Source organism: Callorhinchus milii, unplaced genomic scaffold (genome assembly GCF_018977255.1).
Source record: "Callorhinchus milii isolate IMCB2004 unplaced genomic scaffold, IMCB_Cmil_1.0 Scaffold45, whole genome shotgun sequence".
NCBI lineage: Eukaryota > Metazoa > Chordata > Chondrichthyes > Chimaeriformes > Callorhinchidae > Callorhinchus > Callorhinchus milii.
The window spans coordinates 441,938-465,270 of NW_024704786.1; the positions used below are offsets into that span (position 1 = coordinate 441,938).

Below are 23,333 nucleotides of genomic sequence, written 5' to 3' on the forward strand. Positions count from 1 at the left end.
GTGGGGTTGTGGGGGGGTGGTCAAGTCCCAATGTGGGACACAGGTTCTCTCACTTGGGTTAAAATTTTGTAGGGAAATCTGGCAAATATTTCACAGCTGTGGTATGTTTCTTTAAAAAAAACTGATTATTATGCCTGTAATTGTATCCAAAGCTGGTAAAATGTGAGCAATTTTGCTACTTATCCGAAGTTGGTTCTTAATGAAAATGCAATTCTAGACTCCAGTCTGCGATTTCAGCCAAAAATAATGAACCCCAGTAGCACCATATAGAGCCTGTTGGATTGAAGACGTTTCCAAAAGTCCGCAACCTAACTGGAATCTTGTACAAATGTGCAGGCCTCTAGTTAAATAGATTTATTATGCAGGTTTCAATGGAGCCTTTGTGTATGTGTATGTGTGGGTGAGTGACTATGTGGTATAATTGTGAAGTGGCAACGAAGATATGACTATCGAAATGGAAATATTTACATTTTGTGATGTATTAAGCAAAGTTCTCCAGCAAGTCGAGTGCCGGGTGTTAATTGGCTAACATTTGCAGTTGCTGGCGACACAATTGCCCTTCTGTTCAGTATATAATTCGGTGGAGGAACCCTAAGGACTGATGAGGTGTTTGTTCAGTATGTTGTGCAATCAGTTGAGTCCTGTAGCTTAGTGGTTTGAGCACTCGCCTCGCAAGCGAGAGGACCTGGGTTCGATTCCCGGGCAGGGCGAAACTTTGGGCAAGTTTCCTTACTCCACACTCCTGTTTTCCTAGCAGGAAGTAGGAATCTGATTGTTAATCGAATGGTGGATTGTTTTTCCGTGAGTAATAATCCATTTTAATAAAAAGTGGTCATTCAATACACGATTGTTTGTGGGACACTGCTGTGCACAATTGGCTGCGTGTTTTGCCCACAAAATGCAATTCACTTTACGGTATATTCTGTGAAGCGTTTTGAGACATCTTGAGGATGTGATAAGGTGCTGTATCATTGCAAAGATTATTATTTTTTTCCCTGGCTATGAGGTAGTTACTTCTCATTTTTATATGGTTCCCAAGTGTTTGGGAGCATCTTGATTTTAGCCCATCTCAGAATCTCTAATGGCATCATATCCGGCATCATATCTCATTGGAGAACAGGAACACTTCCTCTTGCGTGATGGCCTTTTTGGCGCGAGAGCAGTTAACACTACTAAAAACTTACCATAACAGAACCGTTTGACACAAATTGCTTTACCGAAGCATTGATCTAACTGCAAAATTAGACCACCAATGTTGGATGCAATAGCAACTCCAGGGAGTCTGGACGTTCTGGGATCACACATGTACTGTGACTCAGTGGATGTGTTCATTGCATGTGAAAGGCTGTGAGGCAAATGTACTGAGACTTGTGTAGATGTTGTCAGGCCAACTACAAAAAGCAAATCCACTGCCATATTTCAAAACGCTGGTTTCATACTGGTGTCAGCAGGGCTTGTGCCAACTGGCCTTGTATTTCACAGTATGAAGCTCGTTTAAGTGGATCAAGAAGGAACGGAATTATATTTTCCTTCAAGTTTGAGTTTTTAAGATGTGTTTTGGTTGCAGCTGATGGAATAATCATACGACTCTGGGATCAACGCCACCGGTTAACATATACTGCGCTCTAGAATCATAGAATCTTACAGCACAGAAGGAACCCATTCGGCCCATCGTGCCTGCGTTGGCTCTTTGAAAGAGCTATCCAACTAGTCCCACTCCCCCGCTCTTTCCCCATAGCTTTGCAAATTTATGTAACGCAGCTGCGTTTCAATAAGAATTGGCCCTCCTCATCTCGCAAGTTATAAAAAGATCTTTCAAACTTTGTATGATTTAGGTACTCAGCTGTTGGAACTTTGAAATCTTAGGAATCATCAATAACGAACTGTAAATCCCACTGTCCGGCTCTTTGCGACGTCCTCCCAATGTGATGGTACTATTGCAACTGTAATTTGTTAAATTTGAAAATTCAGCGATATTTTAACTCTTTCGACGGATCTGTTCAAGTTTTGTTCACAGCCTTTTATAATTTTTCCCCAGAAATTGTTGTCAATAGCAAAATGTCGGCAGCTGCTGCTGAATTTGTTACACTGAATCCGTAAATTGGAAATTGTGGATCNTTTTTGTGGAATTGGGCTAATTTACAACATTTGGATGCAATCACCATTTCATCTGTCTGCCCTTAGTAATTATAGTTCGTCATTACGTTAATTTTAGGATGCACATGTCTTTTGAAGTTGTCTACAGCATATAAAGGGGGATTTGATAAATACCTAAAGGAAGAATAATGTAGGTTACAGTGGTGGGTGAGGGGATAGAGGACTGAAATAGAAAAGACTGCCCCAATGGGGTAGCGAGCAACAGCACAGATGTGATGTGCTGTAAATTTACGACCTTGCTAAAATTGTTCTTGTCCTGTCTAAATCCACTGCATTTCTTTTTAAATAGAATGGAGATTTCTCCTTGAAGTGCAGTTAAGAGCTTAAGAGCACCACACACTGAATTTGGAGGCTAAGACAACAAGTGGTGAAACAAATGTTGGCTACTGCAATGAACGCTCAAAGTGGTCACAGGGTGGAGGAAATCCGGTCCCATCCATTCTTGTTGGATCTTGGCAATACATAATGGAACTGGATAAGGTTTGCTCCGAGCAAATTGGCCTACCTCTAACAGCAGGCAAGGAAAATCCTGCTCTTGCACCAACGCTTGCGTCGTGGTACCACATGATGCACCAGGCTCCCAAGTTTTGCCTACTGTGTTCTGCTTTTAAACGACTTTCTTACTGGCAGTCTCAGTTTCCATTTATAAACCGGTTTTTAAAATAATAAACTCTGCTGGGAAATCCAATTAAGCAATACGTTCCATGATGTGCTTAATACTACCACTTCCGAATCTGATTCATAATTATTATTCATTATGAGGTCGGTAGATTTTTGTTAGGTAAGGAATTTTGTTGGATAAGGGTATTGAGGGATATTGGACAAAGGCAGGTATTTGGAGTTGCGAAATAGATCAACCGTGATCTAATAGAAAGGTAAAACATACTCGAGGGGCTGATTGACCTGTTCCTATGTCCCTATTTGATCCATTTCCAGTTATCACCTTCTATTTAGTTGGATTGGAATTTTAAGCTTCATTTACAATCCAATCTTCACCAACAAACATCTTCGGGTTTGGTATAGCTCTTTTCATTTTCTTAAAGGACCTTCAGTTTCAGTGCCTCTTTTTGAGTAGCGTTTTGTGATCTCTTATCATCCATCTGAAGTGGCAGACGTGTCTTTGGTTAATGACTCATTTGAAGGACAGTACAGAGCTTCCACACCAGTCAGCCTGAGTTTTAGATCTTACATGTAGCGGTTGAAACCACAACCTTCTTTCTATTTGCAACTGAGTGCAACCAACCCAGCCAGGTTGTCTGTATAAAAAGGCTTGCATGATAAGACTTGCATTTGATACAGTGCCTTATCACGTCGTTGAGACGTTGCCAACTGCTTCACAGAATATATTGGAAAGTGGATTAACTGTATTTTGTGGGCGAAACGCGGCAACCAATTGCGCTCAGTAGATGGCAAGGCTTGTCAATTGAGATGTTTTCAGGAATAACCTGCCTATCTAGAATTTAACAAGTTTACCGTAGAACTTTCTTGGGCAAGTTAACGTTTGATATAACTGCAGGGACTTATTTTGTCTGCATTAACATTTTAAATGAGATGAGACCAGAAACGCTAATGCTTGACCCACTATAAATTGAAAATAATTTCACCTCCGAGGGGTCAGTGACAGGTTATCAGGAGTGGGCACACGCACAAATACATAAATAAATGTGGCCGGGATGTTAACAGCATGATGACTTAAGTGACAAGTTAAACAAGGGTTGACTTATCGGGAGTTTACTGTATAAGGACCATAGGAATGTAGAGGGAAAGATCGTTGGGTTGCAACAGCACACCCCGAAGGATTGCCTGGAATCTGAACGGGACTAATTTTTAGTAAGAATGTGTGGCTTGTCCATGAAAAACTTCTTGGGATTTAACTGAAATATTAGTAAATTGGCAAAAGCTGTGAATGAGCTGTGTTGAGTTGTACATGTTAGTTTTATGCCATGACTGGCATTGTCCTAGAATAGTCGTGTTAGAAATTGAGCAGCAAACAGATGCTATATGAGCATAATGGCCACCTGGCAATGTTCTATGCACATCATAGTTCTGGTATGTTGAGTAACTTTAAACGTTGCTTTAGTTGACAAGTCTAAAGCAGTTGTGTAAGCATAGTTCTTTGCAATGACATTCCAATGTCCGTTCATTCCCATGTCAATGGATAACCTGATGTTTACAGAAACTGGTTGTAAGATCTTCAAAAAGCTGCTGATATTTGAAGTATTCCGAAGTTCTAACTTTGGTTTTGACATTTAGAATCCTTGCATTTGATATAGCGCCTTATCACGTGATTGAGACATCTCAAAGCGCTTCACAGAATATCCCGCAGAGTGAATGGGCTATACGTTTTGTTGGTAATATTGACCATGTCCTACATAGAATGGAAGCAGACCATTCGGCCCAACTGCTCTACGCCGGTGTTTATGCTCCACGTGAGCCTCCTCCTGCCCTTCCTCGGCTAAGCCTATCAGCATCAGTGGCGTCTTGTAGCTCAGTGGTTAGAGCACTCCCCTCACAAGGGTTCGATTCCTGGCAGGGTGGAACCTTGGGCAAGTTTCCTTACTCCATACGGCTTGTAATAATCACTCAAGAAAAAAAAATAAACTGGTCACTTCAGTGCATGACTGTTTGTGGGGCACTGCTGTGCGCAATTGGCTGCCGCATTTTGCCCACAAATATACAGTCAATTCACTTAACCGTATATTTGTGTGAAGCGCTTTGAGGTGTCTAGAAAATGTGAAAAGCGCTATATCAAATTCAAGGTTTATTATTATATAACTTTCTATTCCTTTCTCCCTCATGTATTTAGTTAGCTTCCCCTTAAATACTAATGGATGTCTGTGAATTTTCACACTGCAGTGGTCCCAGTGGTATTTTTAGTTTCTGCCTTACAACATAAATCGATAACAGTCTTAGCACAATCTATAGTACCAGCTTTGACTCCCTTATGTCTATGGATTGCAATAAAATTGACTTGGTTTTTGATAGAACAATAGGGAGAAATTATTTCCACTGGCAGTTGGGTCGATAACCACAGGACACAGATTCAAGATAATTGGCAAAAGAACCAGAGGAGACATGAGGAGAATTTTGTTTTATGCAGCGAGTTGTTACGGTCTGAATGCATTGCCTGAAAGGGTGATGGAAGCAGATTAGATAGTAACTTTCCAAGAGAATTGGATAGGTATTTGAAAAGAAAATAATTGCAAGGCTCTTTCAAAGAGCCAACACAGGCACAATGGACCGAATGGCCTCCTTCTGCGCTGTAGGATTCTATTGTTGGGATCGTACAGGACACAAAAACACCCATAACTCAGCAGTTAACAGCAAGGAACAGCTCTTAAAGCACCATTGCAATACTGTAACTTCAGTTATGGAAAAATTGACTGTTGTATTATAGTCATCATGATGACTACTGGATCATCTGGACTGACTCCCATCGTTCCCTGCATGTTTATCCTTAAACTTTTCTTTTGCAGACATTTACAGCATGGTGCAACTCACACTTGAGGAAGGCAGGGACACAAATTGAAGTTATTGAAGAGGATTTCAGAGATGGACTCAAACTCATGCTGTTACTGGAGGTGATTTCAGGTGAGTGAACAGTTTCATACTGGAATAGGAACATAGCAGCAGGAGTAGGCCATTCAGCCCCTTGAGCCTGTTCTGACGTTCTATAAGATCATGGCTGATCTGTACCTCAACTCCATTTACCCACCTTTGCCCCACATCCCTTGATACCCTTACCTGACAAAAATCTATCCACCTCAGTCTTGAAAATTTGAATGGATCCAGCATCCATAGCCTTTTGGGGAGATAGTTCCAGATTTCTACTCCCTTTACGGTTGTTAGGCAAATATCTTCAATAACCAGAAAGTTAATGTGCTTTTCAAAAATCTAACGTTAACAACTTTGACCTCTAGATCATGTTGTGTTTAAAGTGAAACTCATTGCAGGCTCCATCTACACGTCATCCCTTCACAGGATCTCATGACAATGAGACATTAGCTTCCCTGAGACCGCATCCTGATGTGAAAGGTTCCATTCAATGTAAATTGTTGCCTTCAGTCTTCCTACCATCCACAGTCTTTTAAATCCCAAACTTGACTTTGCCTAACAATTAGTTGATTACCTTGTCATTGTTCTATGTACACGCAGAGCTGAATGGCCACCTTCTGTGCTGTAAATGTCATTCTTGATGGTGTTATTCATCACTGAGTCAGTCCTTTGATACATCCTGTAAATGTAAATAAGCTATTTCCTGTTAAAACGGTGGTTGTAACTGTCAGATGATCCTGCTTGCAAGGCCCTCCACTTTTGGTAGAGAGCTAAGTGATTTTATAAAATGTCATGAATATACAGAGCAGAAAGTAGCACATAACTCAGCAGTTAAAATGTAAGGTTTTAAAATGTAAACAAAAAAAGTTTTGTTCTGTTTGGTTTTGAATGGTTTTGTTTAGCGGGTGGAAATAGATTTAATTTTATTTTGCCGGATGTTCAGGGGACAGTGAGGTATGTCTGTCTGGGTTGTGCTCTGACCTCCGTAGCTTGTTACTGTGCCAAACCATGTTGAAAAGCCAACTGAAACGGAGAATCCAATTTGAAATTCAATAGATTTTAAACAACAATAACAAATTACATTTGTATAGCACCTTTCACATAAGAGGACAGTCAGAGATTTGGACCTGAGGTGAAGGTTGGCATCAGGAGAGGTGGAGTGCAGGGCTTAAGAGGGTGATCGAAGGCACGGTCGTAGAGGAGCATTTTGAGACTGGCCTTGAAGGAGGCGAGGGGACTGTGGGGTGGATTTCCAAAGGGTTAGGACAGAGTTCCACAGGGTCACAGAAAAGTGGTTGACAGTAATACACGTTTTATTGTCCCGCTGAAAGCATGCCCAAAACTATTGCAGAAATGAATCCGTTCCAAAGAAATGTACCATAAAACTGAGTTACAAGCTGGTGAATCTTGAACAATGGTATGTGGAATAACATTACATTAAAGCTAATGGAACGCGTTTTCCCTCTGAAAGCTAGCTAGTCCTGAACTTTCTTTAAAAAGCCCAAATATTTGAACCCACAATATAACTGAATTGGCACTCATTCTGCCTCCAGCTGCACTGGAACCAACTTGCAGATAATATTTTTAACATTCTATGAACAAACCTCTGAGGGCCCAAGAGATAATAGGATTTACATCCACTCTTTGAGCTGACATGACTGGTACTGAAATCATCAGGTTAGTGTGCTTGTATGATTCCTAATCCTTTCCCTCAGGTCTTCATAAAAGTTCTTTTGTGTTTTTTTTTAAAAAAAGAAAAAAGTTCTTTTGAGTTTGGGAAAAATCCCTTGCAGGGTTATGGGGATAAGAGCAGGCGAGCGGGACTAGTTGGATAACTCTATCAAAGAGCTGGCACAGGCACGATGGGCCGAATGGCCTCCTTCTGTGCTGTACAAATTTAATCTTGTTGTTGTAAGATTCTGTGAGTTTGGGAATGTAGCATATAGGCAGTTTCCCCTCGGGTGATGAGTCGTCCCTCTTGTTACTGTCAACTTGTTGCTGTTCAGCAATTTGAGATCGACATTTTGACAATTGTCCAAGCTTAATAATGTTGCTCGTTATCAGATAATGTTTTTGGATTGTAGTTGTCTTATTAAAACCCAAATAAAATGAATTGCAGGTCTAGGGCATTTGATGGAATACAAAGTCTCTGAACAGTTATCTAAATCCACTTTTTGATGAGAACTTAATAAAGCTACATTTCAGGTTCCTCGTAAAAGGATTATAATGTAGTTCCGAAGTTCACTTTCAACAAGTCAGTTCAATGTCAACCTACTGGGATAACTGAAATCATCTCTTTAAACGCAGTGACGCTTTCTGCTTCTTGTCCAGCTAGGACCACCCTACCTGTTAGGGCTTTGGCTTGTAGGGTTAACGAATGGGAGAATTCCCTGCCCCCAGTCACTGCTCTGACCTTCCACGTCCTGCCGATGAGGTTGGCTGTGCTGTCATCAGCAGTGCCCCGGAGTACTGTGGACATGGCAGGCTCGATTCCAACATTTCATGGCCAGGCATGTCACTTTGGGGCCAGTTCAGCTCTAAGGAGACCCTGTGTACCCTCTCTCTCACTCTCTCTCTCTCTCTCTCTCTCTTCCCCCCCACCCCAGATAGTAGGTTTAAACAGCTTAGTGTTTCTGAGTAAGTACAAATGGCTACTAACAATACATAATTGATTTGATAAGAAAATAATGCTTGAATTCCGCCTTTATAGCTGTCAGTTTGGACGGCTTTACAAAATAGTGGTGCATTCTGTAAAGTATGGACAGTCTTTACATTCAGTTAGTGTTTCATCGCAGGCAAGGTCCCCAATCCTATATCTTCTGTCCTCTGTCTTCACCAGATGTTTCCCTTGGAAAAAATGCTCTAACTGAAATTTCAAAGCACGTTACACTTGTTTAGTGCCTTTCACGTCGGAAGGTCCATGCTGATGTCCCTAGTTTTCCCCACTTCCGTGTTGTGCGCGCATGCAGATCTAAACGTGTATTTGAGTTTTTGTGATTTGAAAAAGGTGTGTTTGACCGGCCTTTTTTCCTCCATCTTGTAGGAGAACGACTACCCAGACCTGAACGAGGAAAGATGAGGGTGCATAAAATAAACAATGTCAACAAAGCATTAGATTTTATTGCAAGCAAAGGAGTGAAGCTGGTTTCAATTGGAGCAGAAGGTAAGTTTTTTTTTTTTGTGGTTGTCTTTTGTAGGAAGAACCGTTGTGTTGAATACATTGAGTTTTCTCTCTCGCCTTCATCAATTGACCAACAGTTGTATCTTTCACATACTTCTAGTGGCACTTCCCCAGCCTGAATTGAAAAGTGTTCTGTGAAGAAAGAAATGCATCATACAGGAAAAAATTTTGTTTTATAAAAATTTCTAACTGTAAGACCCTAATTATTATAACTGAGTTTAAAATGTCAGCTGCAAATTCTCTGATATCCATGCTGGAGTCCTGTTGCATGTTGGTTAGGGTTACTCACCACGCAAGCGAGAGGTAATTCAAGGGCGGGGTGAAATCTTAGGCAAGTTTCCTTACTCTGTACACACACACCTTTGTTCACCAACAATAAGTAGGAACCTGGTTGTTGGTTGATTGGTGGATCGCTTTCCGGGCGTAATAATCCCTTCAAATTGTTTTTAAAAATAATAATCTGGTCGCTCAATCCACGACTATTTGTTGGACACTGCTGTGCTCAATTGGCTGCCACATTATGCCCACCAGATATACAGTTAATTAATTTTACAGTATATTTTGTGAAACACTTTGAGACGTCAATGACGTGGTAAGGTGCTACATCAAATGCTAGGATTATTATGTACATGGAAGTATGTGCATCATCTCTGGCACCTCCAGTCACCTGGACCTGAGGCTTCGCTTGCTGAATGCTTATTTCAGGATACTCATTGTGTGCATGGAGGGCCTGAAAAAGCATCTACATAGCGTATTAATTTTACTTGCCAGGTTTCTATGAATGATTAATGGACTATTAAGTTGGCCAGAAACATTTCCTGCATATTTTCTAGAAACCTCAGCCATAAACGTTTTATTTCAGATGTAAGATATAATCCTTATAATCCTTGCTTTTGATATAGCGCCTTATTGCATCGAGTATATACTGTATATCTGTGGGCGAAACGCGGCAGCCAATTCCGAACAGCAGCGTCCCCACAAACAGTCGTGGATTGAAGTGACCAAAGTATTATTTTTTTCTTGAGGGATTATTATTAGGCGTGCGGAGTAAGGAAACTTGCCCAAGGTTTCACCCTGCCGGGGAAGTATCAAGTAACTGGTTGGTGGGAATAATCCATGTCACAATTTGACATTTGCTGGCAAGTCCGATTAGCTTTCAAGGAAATTGAGTCCAGCATACATTATCGTACAGCTTCGGTTTGATGTGAAATGGAGGCCTTGACACTTGTCATATGCCTTTTTATTCCATTAACCCTTCCACTTTGAAGTTGCTGACTAGGGTATAATTCGACAAGCCCTGGTGGCTTTTGATGCCTTACTTACTGTGCTGTGTGTGTGTGTGATTCAGAGAGAGTGAGGATGGACATGTGGCGAGCATAGCGAGTTTAATTTGAAGCGCAAACTTTCCCTGGCCTTGGCTGAGATCCATGTGCGCTCCCACCCCAGGATCAATGGATTGTTCCAAGCTAAGATTATGTTTGACATCTCCAGGCCACTGATCCATCACAGTTGTAAATACATTCTTCCTGCATTAAAGCCTTACTGAACAGTTGGTAATTTGGTTACCAATTTTTCACGGGTACTTCTGCTGTAAGAAGTACTAAATTTTCAGCTGCCGCGTAAAAATGAATTAAATGGTTCAAATGCACGTGTTGTGCTTTGGCAGAAAAATGAATGTCTTTCATTGGCCGCGTTGAGCCTCACTGGTCCAATTTGCCTCCTTGTATCAAGGGGAAAATGTGGGTAATCGGAGTTGAGGTACAGATCTAATGGTATGGCAGAACAGGGTTGAGGGGCTGAATGGCCTCCTCCTGTTTCTATAAAGGCTGAATAGTTTGATCAGAATGTCGGAAGTTACTTTGTGCTTGAGTTGATGGCGAGCCGGAAATGTGTTCTCATTGTTTGGTCACTGGATTCGGACCTCGTGAGTTTTTTATAGGAATACTCAAAGCTTACCTATTCATTAGATAGCGACTACTGTTGCCAAGAAACCAGCTGATAAATCCACTCTTGTTTGAAAGCTGTTTGATGGACAATGGATCCGTTATTCACAACAAAGCTCAGTTTTGCAGTCTTTCGTGGCCTTCCAGTCTGGTCTGTGAGCCGGCGATTTAAACTGTTCAGGCGAATGCGGGTACAGCATTAATAATAAGAACCCCTGCATTTGATGTCGCACTTTACCACATCGTCAAGACGTCTCAAAGCGCTTCACAGAATATACCGCAAATCGTAGTGACTGTATATTTTGTGGGCGAAACGCATGCAGTTACCCATGCAGTTGAACGTCAACTCGAAGCTGCTATTGCCAACTTGTTAAACCCAATGGCTCAAAATTCCTCACTCAGCCTTAAGATGTATGAAATTAAAGAAAATCCATGAATCTGAACAGCTTTAATTTCAAATCTTTATTAAAAACGGCTTATAAATTGCTCATATAGCCTTTCACATTGGGAGAACATCTCAAAGCAGTTCACCAGGCGGAATGGGCATTAGGCTGATCTGGAAGGGGGTCGGGGTGGGGGTTGAGGGAGGAGGAGATGCCCTAATTCACAGTCAGAGGTGGTTTTTTTTAGAAGGGGTTTGATCCTCTCTCTTCCCCGCCCCCCACCACCTTTCTAGTATGGAACATCTTTACCAATGTAAATGTTGGTCAGAGTGATTGCAGTTCACCCCAAGCTGAAACACCTAGAATATATTTTAGTTAGTGTTTCTCCTCATTGCCCCGTCTCCCCAGCCGTGCCCCACCTGTCTATTGTGGCAGTGTTCTATTGTAAGTCTCTGAGTTTACTTTTGACAACGCCTCTTTCACTCCCCAAAGGTGTGCCAAATGATGTGTTTTCTTTTTCTGTTGGGAACTTTATAGAAACTAGTTCTTCTCCTCATCCCATTAACTTGTGGCACAGAGCCACAACAGATTTTGTAACCCTTATTTGCCAGATTCAGTTTTCTGATAGAAGAAACACTCGGACTAAAAACTTGCATTTACACAGTCGGGGAGGTAGGCAGACGCCAGGGATTTGAAGACTCGGTGAGGAACTTGAAATCGATCCATTCGGTGATAGGGGGCTAGTGGAGCCTGGCTAGAACTGGTGTGATGTAGGAACGTGAAGGGTCTTTACCATTGTGTTGAACTGTGCGGAGGATTGATTGGTGCTCAGCATGCTCAAATAATGAGGCTGTGCATGTACAGTCCCTGCAGGCTTCAGCCTCCGCTGTTTAATGTGTAGTTGCTTCTTCTGGCTAAGACCAGTGGCTCGCTGGGCGCTTCATAAAAATAGGCAGTGAGATCTCCTGCTGCAATGTGGTATTGGTTAGTGTGTTTGTGGTTCTAAGATGTTGAAATGTACCAGATAGAACGGAATGCAACTGCACATTCTGAAACTCTTCAGTTTCCCCAGCCTTCGGGTGCTGTTCCTCCCCAGTTCTTTCAAAATAACACATAGTAATGAATCCTCAATCAGGGCAAAAATATATTTGACTAACTTAAACCAGTCTTGAAGGCCGTATGAAAAAAAAATAACAACAACTTGCATTTGTACAGCACTCCTCACGCAGGGTAGAGCGCTTAACGGTGGCAGAGCACGATGATGAGCTGGGGGGTTGGTGACCATAGACACAGTCGAAGAGGAAGGTCTTCAGGTGCGACCTGAAGATGGGGAAGGAAGGGTCAAGGTGGAGGGATTGACGGAGAGTGATCCAGAGTTTGGGGGCCTAGTGGCTGAAAATGTGGCCAATGCTGGTAGAACGGAGAACATGAGGGACAAGCAGTAATAATAAATAACTATTCATAATAATAATAATAATCCGTTTTAAGTGCATACTTGCATTTATATGCCTTGCACTCTCTGTCGTTCATCTAGTTTTACTCGGGTTTATAATAATAATATAGCACTTTTCACGTCTTCTAGATGTCTCAAAGCGCTTTGCAGAATATATTGTAAAGGAATTGACTATTTTTGTGGGTGAAACGCGGCAGCCAATTGCACACTGCAGAGTCCCACAAACAGTCGTGGATTGAGTGACCAAATTATTTATTAGTTTTTTTTTCTTGAGGGATTATTATCAGACGTGTGGAGTAAGGAAACTTGCCCAAGGTTTCACCCTGCCGGGAATCGAACCAGGTCTCTCGCTTGCGAAGCGAGTGCTCTAACCACTAGCAGATGAATGATGAATTAAGGTAGCTCAAAACGTTCACATCTATCCATTAGGTTTGTTAGGCTTTAATGTTTCTGAGCTTTAAGTTGCTTTCATGTCAAAGATTCAAAGGATTAAGACTGAGTACACAGGAAATTTCCAGAAATAATAATAATAATCCTTGTACTTGATACATCGCCTTCTCATGTCTTTAAGACGTCTCAAACGCTTCATAGGATATACTGTAAAGTGAATCGACTGTATATTTTGTGGTCGAAACGCAGCAGCCAATTGCACACAGCGAATGGTGAGATTAATTCGTCCGTCTTTTTTCTCTCTCTTTCAGAAATCGTCGATGGGAATGCAAAGATGACTCTTGGGATGATCTGGACTATCATCCTCCGCTTTGCCATTCAAGATATATCTGTTGAAGGTGAGGGTTGATTTCACTCTGAACAGCTAAACCTGCTTGTTATGGTCACATTGGCTCTGCCTTCAGTTGGTTGGTCTTTCAGGGTAGAAGTTGAATGGCCAGAATTCATAGGTTGGGTCCCACTTGCTACGACAGTAGAAACTGCACTTTGACTTGCCTGCAATGTGATTCAATGTGGAATGTAATGTTAACACAAGTTAAAAATAATCCCCGCATTTGATATACAACAACAACTTGCACTTATTTAGCACCCTCCACGCAGGATAGCGTCTCAGAGCGCCTGGTGGAATCTGACTCTGAGCTGGGGGGAAAAGGTGACCATAAGCACGGTCGAAGAGGAAGGTTTTTAGGTGGTACTTGAAAAGGGGGAGAGAGGGGGCTAGGCAGCGAGATCGAAGGAGAGTGTTCCAGAGTTAGTGCCTTATCACATCTTGGAGACGTCTCAAACCGCTTCACGGAATATACTATAAAGTGAATTGACTGTTTTGTGGGAGGGACTCGGTAGCCAATTGCACACAGCGGTGTCCCACAAACAATGGGGGAGTTGAGGTACAGATCAGCCATGATCTAATAAGGATGGCGGAAAAGGCTCGAGGGCCTGAATGACCTACTTCTGTTGCTGTGTTCCTAGGTAAACAGGGCTGGGGGATTTAGAGAGAAATACACACAGGTAGAGAGAGAGAAACACATACCTGATCGCCATGTTGTTTTCATAATCACAATGAGTCTGGTCCCAATTAGTGTGAATATCATATCAGGCTGTGCACATTTTGACCTCTGCACCTTTCCCAAGTATAGAAGCAGTCTTTCTCGCATTTAAAAGCTGTAGACACGAGCCTTTCAATGCACTGAAGTACTCTCCAAAACTGGCTTTTTTTTATAATGGGCAGTATATTAGTATATATTGAGGCTTAATCAAATTAAATTAAAAATCTAATCAAATTAAACGGTTGCAGAATGGCCTAATGTAATTGAAATTTGTTTATCAGCTCATGGCTAATTAAGTGGTCAAATCACTTGCTTAGGGCTGTTATCGCTTGCCGAGGACTTTACAAATTGAGTTTTCATACATTGCACTAAGAACAGCCATTGCACCTAGAATCTTGCTGTGAGCTGACTGCAGCTTCCTGTGTGGTTTCACAAGAATATTATCATTAGCACAGAAGGAGACCATTCGGCCCATTGTACCTGTGCCGGCTCTTTGAAAGAGCCACCAACTAGTCCCACTCATAGCCCACAGCAATGTTTTTTTCTTTTCAAGTACCTGTCCTTTTGAAAATTACTATTGAATCTCCTTCCAATATTTGAAACTTTTTTTTTAAAAACTTGTCTTGAGATGCACACACTGCTTGGCTTTGTGAAGGAAGTGTAGAGCAGACAGATTGAGAAGAGATTATTCCCCAAAATTAAATTGCTTTTCTGTAGACGTTTTGTAATTTCTAACAGTTAACTGTGAACGTGGTTTGAGCATATCTATGCGAACAGATGAGCGGTTATGGTACTATTATTTCGTAGCTGGGAAAAGGACATTTACCACGGTATATCTTTGTCTATAAATCTATTTGTGTTCAGAGGCCATTCATTACAACTTAGACCTTGTGGTCAGAGCGTGTGAAAATGTGCATCATTTACACAGAGATGCAGCTCAGTATGATATTTATACCAATGTGGAATACTTGTGTTTCTATGGATTAAGACAAATCTATTGAAGTAATTCGACATGCCTGCGATTAGGTATTCCTTTTTGGTTACTGAAGTAAAAATGAATTTGTCTGTATTAATAATAATAATCCTTGCATTTGCTATAGTGCGTTATCACGTCTCCGAGACGTCTCAAAGCGCTTCACAGAATACACTGTAAAGTGAATTTACTGTATTTTGTGGGCGAAACGGGCAGCCAATTGTGCCCAGCAGCGTCCCACAAACAGTCATGGATTGAGTGACCAAGTTATAATTTTTTATTCTGTAACTAATTTAAGAGCTCAGGGGCATTGCCCTGTGCGAGTGGTGCTGTACAAGTTGTTGTTGTAACAGGAATAGTTAAGACTTGAATTTAATAGAAATTTTAAAACCTAATTGAATGTTTTCAAGCCATTTTCTGCTAGTGCAACCTTTCTGACGGACACTTTCCTGTTTGTCAAACCTTTTCAGAAACTTCTGCCAAGGAGGGACTTCTGCTGTGGTGCCAGAGGAAGACAGCGCCATACAAAAATGTCAATGTGCAGAACTTCCACATCAGGTATTAATCCAGCCGCAAATCTCAAACTGTTTTGAAATGCTTGTCCTGGCGGGATGTGTCGCTAGTTATACCATCAGTGTCCTGGAACCAGGCTGCAGTCAGCCAGTGGTGTTTTAGCTGTATAGTCATTTCATTATAACACCCGACACAATGCCTCTCTCTCTCTCTCTCTCTCTCTCTCTCTCTCTCTCTCTCTCCTCTCTCCTGGCTTCTTTACAAGTGGAGATAGTATAAATTATTTAGTGCTTCCCCACATGGTTTGTTTCATTTACAAAGACTGCATACTAACGCACGTTGACTTTAGTTCAGATTTCAGCTGTGAATTTTTAATTTCCGAGACACTGGCGCTCTAACATTAATATAATAATCCTTGCATTTGACATAGCGCCTTATCAGATTGTTAACACATCTCAAAGTGCTTCGCACGATATACTAAATTAGTAAATGACTATTTTGTGGGTGAATTTTTTAAAGGTATGTTTTAAGACATTAAAAATAGTTACAAATAATTTAAAATACTGATTGTGAATATATTGTAAAGTATATTATGTATTATAAAACATATTACAAAAATATATTGTGAAGTGAATTTACTATGTATTTTGTGGGTGAAAAATATATTTAAATATATATGTTTTAAAATTTAAAAATAAGTTTAAAATACTCGCCTTAGAACAAGAATGACTGGAAGGAGGAAAATAACTTCAGAAAAGTTGCTATTTGCTTTTTTTTAAAAAAAACATTTCATTGTATTTCCTCCCCACACCCGTTCCAAATAATGCTGAATAATGTTTGATGCTGACGTCCAGCTGGAAAGATGGTCTGGCATTCAACGCCTCATCCACAGACATCGACCAGAACTCATCGACTACGACAAGCTGAGAAAGGTATGGACCATTTACAACAACAACTTGCACTTACACAGCGCCCCTCACACAGGGTAGTATCCCAGAGCGCTTAACAGTGGCGGAGCATGTTGCGTGCCGGGGGGAGGTGGCTATAGACACGGTCGAAGGGGAAGGTTTTCTGGCGCAACCTGAAGATGGGATAGGAGGGGGCAAGGCCTGCAGAGGGATTGGGGAAGAGTGTGACAAAGTTTCGGGCGAAGTGGCTGAAAGCACGGCCAATGTTAATGGAGCGGAGGGCACGCAGGAGGCCTGAGCCAGTCAGCGGGTAGTGGGTTGCGGAGTAAGCAGATCGAATTGCAGGTTCTTCAGGTAGGTTGAACAAATATTTCGTGATTGTAGACATGGTTGTCTCTTTGTGGCTATTGGGTGTTTGGACAAAGCCAGGAAGGATGTGAGAAGCTATGCTTCTGTATCTTTGGCAACTGATTACAGCGAATTATTATTTGATGTGTGTTTGGGGAAAAGGCTTATCTACACCGAATCCTTTAAAAAGAACGTTTGTTTGAAGTGAGTTGCAGTCGGTTGATTGTTTGATGTTGACCTGCTCTCTGGCTGTGTCCTCCCTCAGGACGACCCACTCACAAACCTGAATAATGCCTTTGAAGTGGCTGAGAAATACCTGGATATCCCCAAGATGTTGGATGCAGAAGGTGAGCAATTCTAGCCTGCTTGACGACTGAAATAGAATCAAAGTCTTTCACCAGCTTGCTGTGTATCATGTTACTTGGCTGATTCAGTACACTGTACAGGCCAATGGGCCATTTGCTTACTCCTTGTGAAAACACTAAGCATGTTTATTCCAATTGGCATTTTGTCCAGCTAAGGAATGCTTAAAGAGAACTAAAGTCTAGAGGGTGTACTTTCTGTTCCAAATGCTCCCATTGGAAATTGAGGAAAATTAGGAGTTAGAATAAGTATTTCCTTAGTGTTCCTTAGCAAGACCCTTGCTTTAACATTGAATTTGCTGCTGCGTTTCGCCCACAAAATATACAGTCAATTCACTTTACAGTGTATTCTGTGAAGGGCTTTGATACATCTCCCAAAGACGTGATAAGGCGCTGTATCAAATGCAAGGATTATTAGTATTATATAGCACCCTTCGGCAGAATAGCATCTGTCAGAAGCTATCCTGAAGCTTCTCAGCATCGAATTGCTCTGGCTTCACTCCCAAGTTGAGGTTTAAAGCTTAGTTTTTTGTGTATGATACACACAATAAGATACCCAGGAAAAGCAGAGGCCCACACACTCCAGGCCATGGGGAGCAAATGCTTTGTATACGAGGAAATTGTAGACAACTTCAGTAAATCTTTGCGAGTGTTTTCAGAGAGAGACGGATACCGATACGAAGGTAGCGGTTGTTGCATATAGATAGCAATGAGCAAGCGAGAGAGATAGAAAAAGGTTGATGGGATGCAAACTGGACAGCTGCCAGAACCAGCTGTGAGTTTCCTCTCAGAGCTCGACCAAAGATGTGGAGCTCCGTTCTACTGTGGTGGTAATGAAGGGCAGGCTGTGCGTGACTAATAGAATGGTAAGGAGATTCCTGAGCAGACACGAGGGCAATGTGGTGGGTGTTGTATATCAAAGTGGGCCATGGTATTGAAATGAATGGAATTGATTGGATAGGACAGTTGAGAGACAGCTTGCACAGAGTGAGAATCCATTGGCGGGGTTCTCTGACTTTGATGTGCCCAAGGATCTGTGTGGCACTGTCGTCCCTAACCCCTACGTAGGTCCCTCCACCTCGCCCCCTCTAGTTAAATCCCACCTTGCAACTTGCCTCTTTGACCGTGCCCCCCCCATTCAATCCCCCCTTCTCCCATGGCTTGGCATCCAACCCCACCACCGTACAGCACTCTGAGGCTATCCTGTGTAAACAGCAGTATATAAAAGTGAGCTGTTGCTGTTTTTGCAACGCGGATTATAATTGTTATTCACTGGTGTGAGTTCGTTGAACAGAAGGTGCTCACTCCCTCTAGACTTGCATGCTTCATTTCATTCTGATTGCTTTGGCACCGAAAGGTTACTTGCTTGTGTCTTGGCTCCCGAAGTTTCACTAGGCTGACTAGAAGATTGTTTGCAGCTGACGGAATGGAGTGGAAGCGTTTCAGAGCCCATTGTGCGTGTGCCGGCTCTTTGAAAGAGCTACCAACTAGTTCTCCCCCCTCCACCCACCACCACCCTTTTTCCTTTTCAAGTACCTATCCAATTCCCAAATGGCTGGTGCGTTTCGTCCACAAAATATACAGTCGAATCACTTAACGGTATATGCTGTGAAGCGCTTTGAGACGTCTCCAATGACGTGAAGTCGCTATTATCAAATGCAAGGATCACTATTATCATTATGTAGTCATTTTCAGTTTTTTTAAAAAAAGAGGCTAGTTAGGGATTTCTTGAATGCGGAGTTTGCCGTGTGCCCTATTATCGGACGTGCTTAAGAAACTGTCCTGGCGTCTTAGTACACCGTAGCAGGAAGTGGCTCAGACACACTTTACATTTTTGCGTTGATGTTGGATACTGTTAAAGGCAGGAAATAGCTGTCATTAGAAATGATGGGGCAGATGTTTCCTTGCCAAGTATACGGTGCTGAGCTGCCCCATAAAATCGTGTAGAAAGATGATTCACGGCCTCGATTGTCTTTCTGTAATCCTGAGCCGTACTGAGTGCAGTCCACACCAATTAAAGGTCAGACTAACAACGGGAGCATTGCTTCAGATGTGTGAAGTTTATGCAATGATGGATTGCTTAAGGTGATCATTTGCTTAGCGCTATGGTGTTCCCATTAGTTGTCTTCTGTCTTCTCTTGTTTCAGAAAAGGTCAGTGCTGGATGTTGGTCTAATGACAGGCCACGACAGAAAAATGCTTCAACAGGCTATGATTACATGTGCCATTGTATGCACAGAAGCTGCCTTTCATACTGAATGTTCGTGTCCTAGTGCCAAGCATTCAGTCTATGCAAATGGTTACAATCAGCTTGTAATTGCACCCATCCCCTCCCTCCACACTGAACTTTCTAGTTTAATGCCTCCACAGGTCTCTCCTTTGATATTTAACCCCAAAGTATTGCAGCTTGAATTAGATCATGCAATCGTACAGCGCAGAAGGAGGCCATTCGGCCCATCGTGTCTGCGCTGGCTCTTTGAAAGAAGTCCCACTCCCCCGTTCTTACCGCATAAGAAAACCCTGCAGATTTTTCCTTTTTCAAGTACCTATCCAATTCCCTTTGAAAGCTACTATCGAATCTGCTTCCACCGCCTGTTTAGGTGGTCCCTTCCACGTCGTAAATTCCAGATGTTTTAAAACATGACTCGACCCATTTTAGTGCCTTTCTTTCCCATTCTTTAAATTCCACATTTCTGCAAAAAAAAATTGCATTCAATGTTATGAATAAAGGTTGAATAAAGAGAGTAGTTCTATTTCGGGCTTATTCTGTTCTAGTTGCAGAGAGAGACTATTTGGTACATTTGAAGTATATGGGTCAAGTCAGCCTTGTCCCTAATGCTTCAAGAAATTGATGGGGACATTTTAGATTAAGACACAAACTACTGCTTGTTCAACTAGTCGCACTACCCCGATTTTACCCCGTGGCCATCCACAAAACTTGGCCAGCATTATCTTACAATAAACTGATCAGGTCGCTTAATAATAATAATCCTTACATTTGATTATAGAGCCCTATCACAATCGTGGAGATATCTCAAAAGCATTTAACAGGTTATACTCTAAAGTGTAGTGGCTGTGTATTTTGTGGGCAAAATACTGCAGCCAATTGTGTAAATACTAAAGAAATATTTCATCATAAATACACCAAATTATGGTTTAAGCCTAGTTGCTAAAAAACTGTCCGGGGTATTTGAGAGTTCTGTCATTTTTAAGTGGTCGAAGTGTCTCAAAGTGCTTTGCAGGAGTTGTTGTGAAGCGTAGTAACTATTCTCTTCAAAGCACGGTGACGTATGCAGAAGAGTGTCAGTATTTGCCTTAAGGTATTAACCGGAAGTTTCTCCTAATCTTTACCCACAGACATTGTCGGCACTGCCCGTCCTGATGAGAAAGCAATTATGACCTATGTGTCGTGTTTCTACCATGCCTTTTCGGGCGCCCAGAAGGTACCATAAAGCAAGCAGGCAGCTCCTTTTTTCCAGTGTTGACTTGATTCCTCTCTTTCAGCTGTTGCTTCTGAGTCTACGTTCCTGGTTCTAGGCATGATGCTTCGCCCTGTGCTCTCACTGTACAGTGGAAATCGATCTGCTTGTGGCATGACGCAGCCTTACCTTTCTCTGACTTTCTCTTTGCACAGATATTGTTGGTACTCTCAGGCCAGATGAAAAGGCTATAATGACTTATGTTTCATGCTATTACCATGCATTCTCAGGTGCTCAAAAGGTGAGCTCTCTGCATTTCTGCATCTATCCGTCTGCACAATTCTTATCTAAGTTCCGCTCTGCATTTGTTCTTGAGTAGAACAGGAAAAACCTTAGACCCCAGTTCTATATTAGTCTATATGTTGCATGCCACGTGACTGTCTCTTATTAGCAAACTTGTCTGGCAGTTTTGTAAACCTTTGCGCTTGCCTCTGATCTTGCATGATATGATGTCTGACAAAGCTACATCTTTTGTTTTAAGTCGTTAGGTCCACATTCGCTTATATAGTTACAGTAAATACGAGTGTCTAACCACAGCTGTGCTGTTGGGCTGCCAGTGATAGTACTAAATCTGGTATTAGTAACACCACCACCAATCATTAAAAACAGGCAATGTGGCTGCAGGTCTGAAAACATGCTGACAGTAAAGTTGTGAAAATTAAAATCTGCCCTGAATTCTCCCTGTTTTTAGTGAAACTGTTCCCTTGTACTGGACTAAACGTCACAGTGACATGAAGCTACCCGATTACAGCTGTCAGAAGTTGACCACCTGTATTTTTTTTATTATTGTTCAGCTTCGGTTTCTCCTGTCCCTGTGACCCATTGCTTTTTGTGTAAGCCTGTCACAACTCTCGCCCCCTTTTGCTGTCCAAACTCTTTTTTTTTTTTTTTTTGCTGCTGCGTTTGACAAGCTAAAGCTGCTCTGGATTGTCTGTAAACTGGCTTCTGTTAACTGGCTGTGGAATGCTAATGCTTTTTAAGATTCATTTTTAAGCTATAGGTGTCTTTGCCTGCTTTCTGTCGGCTCTCTGTGAACGGCTGCGACTCTTGTACAGTGCATCTGCTGTGTATGACTGACTCATGTAGTGGATCTGATTTTTGTCGCCTCAGCTGCAAAAGTGTTGCATTTACGGCAGGGTGGTCCAACTGGCGGCCCACGGGCCGCATTCGGCCCACCTGCTCCCCTCGTAACCCGTAAATGTTATGTTTCTGGAAGGGGAAACCCAAAACCCATATTGCTTATGCGAACCGGCGGATATTTCTCAAATAGGGCATCCGGTCCTCGGCAGCCTCGACCCTCTCCCCCTGCTTCACAGGTAAGGCTCCCAGCCATTGCTAATGAGCAGGGCTCCCTATAATCCCCATCTACCTGAGCCGTTGAGCACCTGACGGTTAGTTGAAGGCGCTTTGACTTGCCAAAAAAATGATTGTATAGTGCAGTTGCCATCTATTTCCTCCCTGCTGCTCACTACAGTAAACCTGTGTGGCTCAGAACCACCGGGTTGGATTGGCTCTCGATTACCGTGCAGTCTGACAATCAGGCCTTCAGATACAAGAGTGCTTGGCGTCCCCATTTGTGTGCCACATATTTGGCTTACCTTCCGACTTGCTGAGATTAGTTCTCTGCGAGTGCTATGTTGGGTAGTCCTGTTAACGTAGCTCCAGCGATCGGGGGAGGAGGGTACATGATAGGATTTACCCCCGACACAAAAAATTGAAGGGATTTTTCCTTTTTTGGGCGGGTGGGGGTTGGTGAATTGTAATAGTTTGTAAAGTGGTGCAATATTGCGTTACACAAAGAAGCAGAATGCCATTGAGTCAAGTGAGTGTCTGCTCCGACTTCTAGCTTTAGCCCCTTATCTACAGTATGAAGCATATTAATGATGTTTTATCGCTTGTAGGCAAGTCTCCCCTCCTCCCCACCCCTTTTAAAATTCCTGTTATATACCCCAGCCCCACCATGCTTGTGTCTTCCCTTTATCCTTGCTCTAATGCTGTTTCTATTTCCAACAGGCTGAAACCGCTGCCAATAGGATCTGTAAAGTCCTGGCAGTGAATCAGGAGAATGAACACCTGATGGAAGACTATGAGAAGCTAGCCAGTGACGTATGTAGTTTTTATACTCCGCTGGCAGAATAATTTTTTGCAGCAACCATTGGTTAATAACGATAATAATAATCCTTGCGTTTGATACAGCGCCTTTTCACATCGCTGAGACGTCTCGAAGCACTTCACAAAGTATACTGTAACGTGGATTGACTATTTATGGCTACGAGATATATTTATAATCTAACAATAATAGTCCTCGCATTTAATACACCGCCTTATCACGTCGTCGAGACGTCTCTTAGAACCCTGTAATTGGTGTGTATGTGTTTTGTGGGTGAAATTGGCATTATTTTACAGTTATTTTAAAACTCCAGACACTAAAGGCGAACAGATTGAAGCTCATTTGTTAAGTTGAGGAGGATTTATACACATCCCTGATGCATAACATTCTCAAACATTGAACTCTGTCTCGTCCGTTTTGGATGATCTTTAAAAGGAGTATTTAGCCAACAGGAAACTGTCCTTTAAGTTACA

General features: G+C 42.1%; 1 protein-coding gene across 1 annotated transcript in view; it reads left to right on the forward strand.

The window, feature by feature from the left end:
- The window catches only part of LOC103190613 (alpha-actinin-1), a 70,149-nt gene that overhangs the window by 23,549 nt on the left and 23,267 nt on the right, over positions 1-23,333 (forward strand). Inside the window, 9 exon segments of the mRNA XM_042345412.1 lie at positions 5,634-5,748; positions 8,756-8,875; positions 13,374-13,460; positions 15,612-15,699; positions 16,509-16,531; positions 16,534-16,586; positions 17,176-17,257; positions 20,629-20,714; positions 22,764-22,856. Of these exon segments, the coding sequence (XP_042201346.1) occupies positions 5,634-5,748; positions 8,756-8,875; positions 13,374-13,460; positions 15,612-15,699; positions 16,509-16,531; positions 16,534-16,586; positions 17,176-17,257; positions 20,629-20,714; positions 22,764-22,856 (747 nt within the window).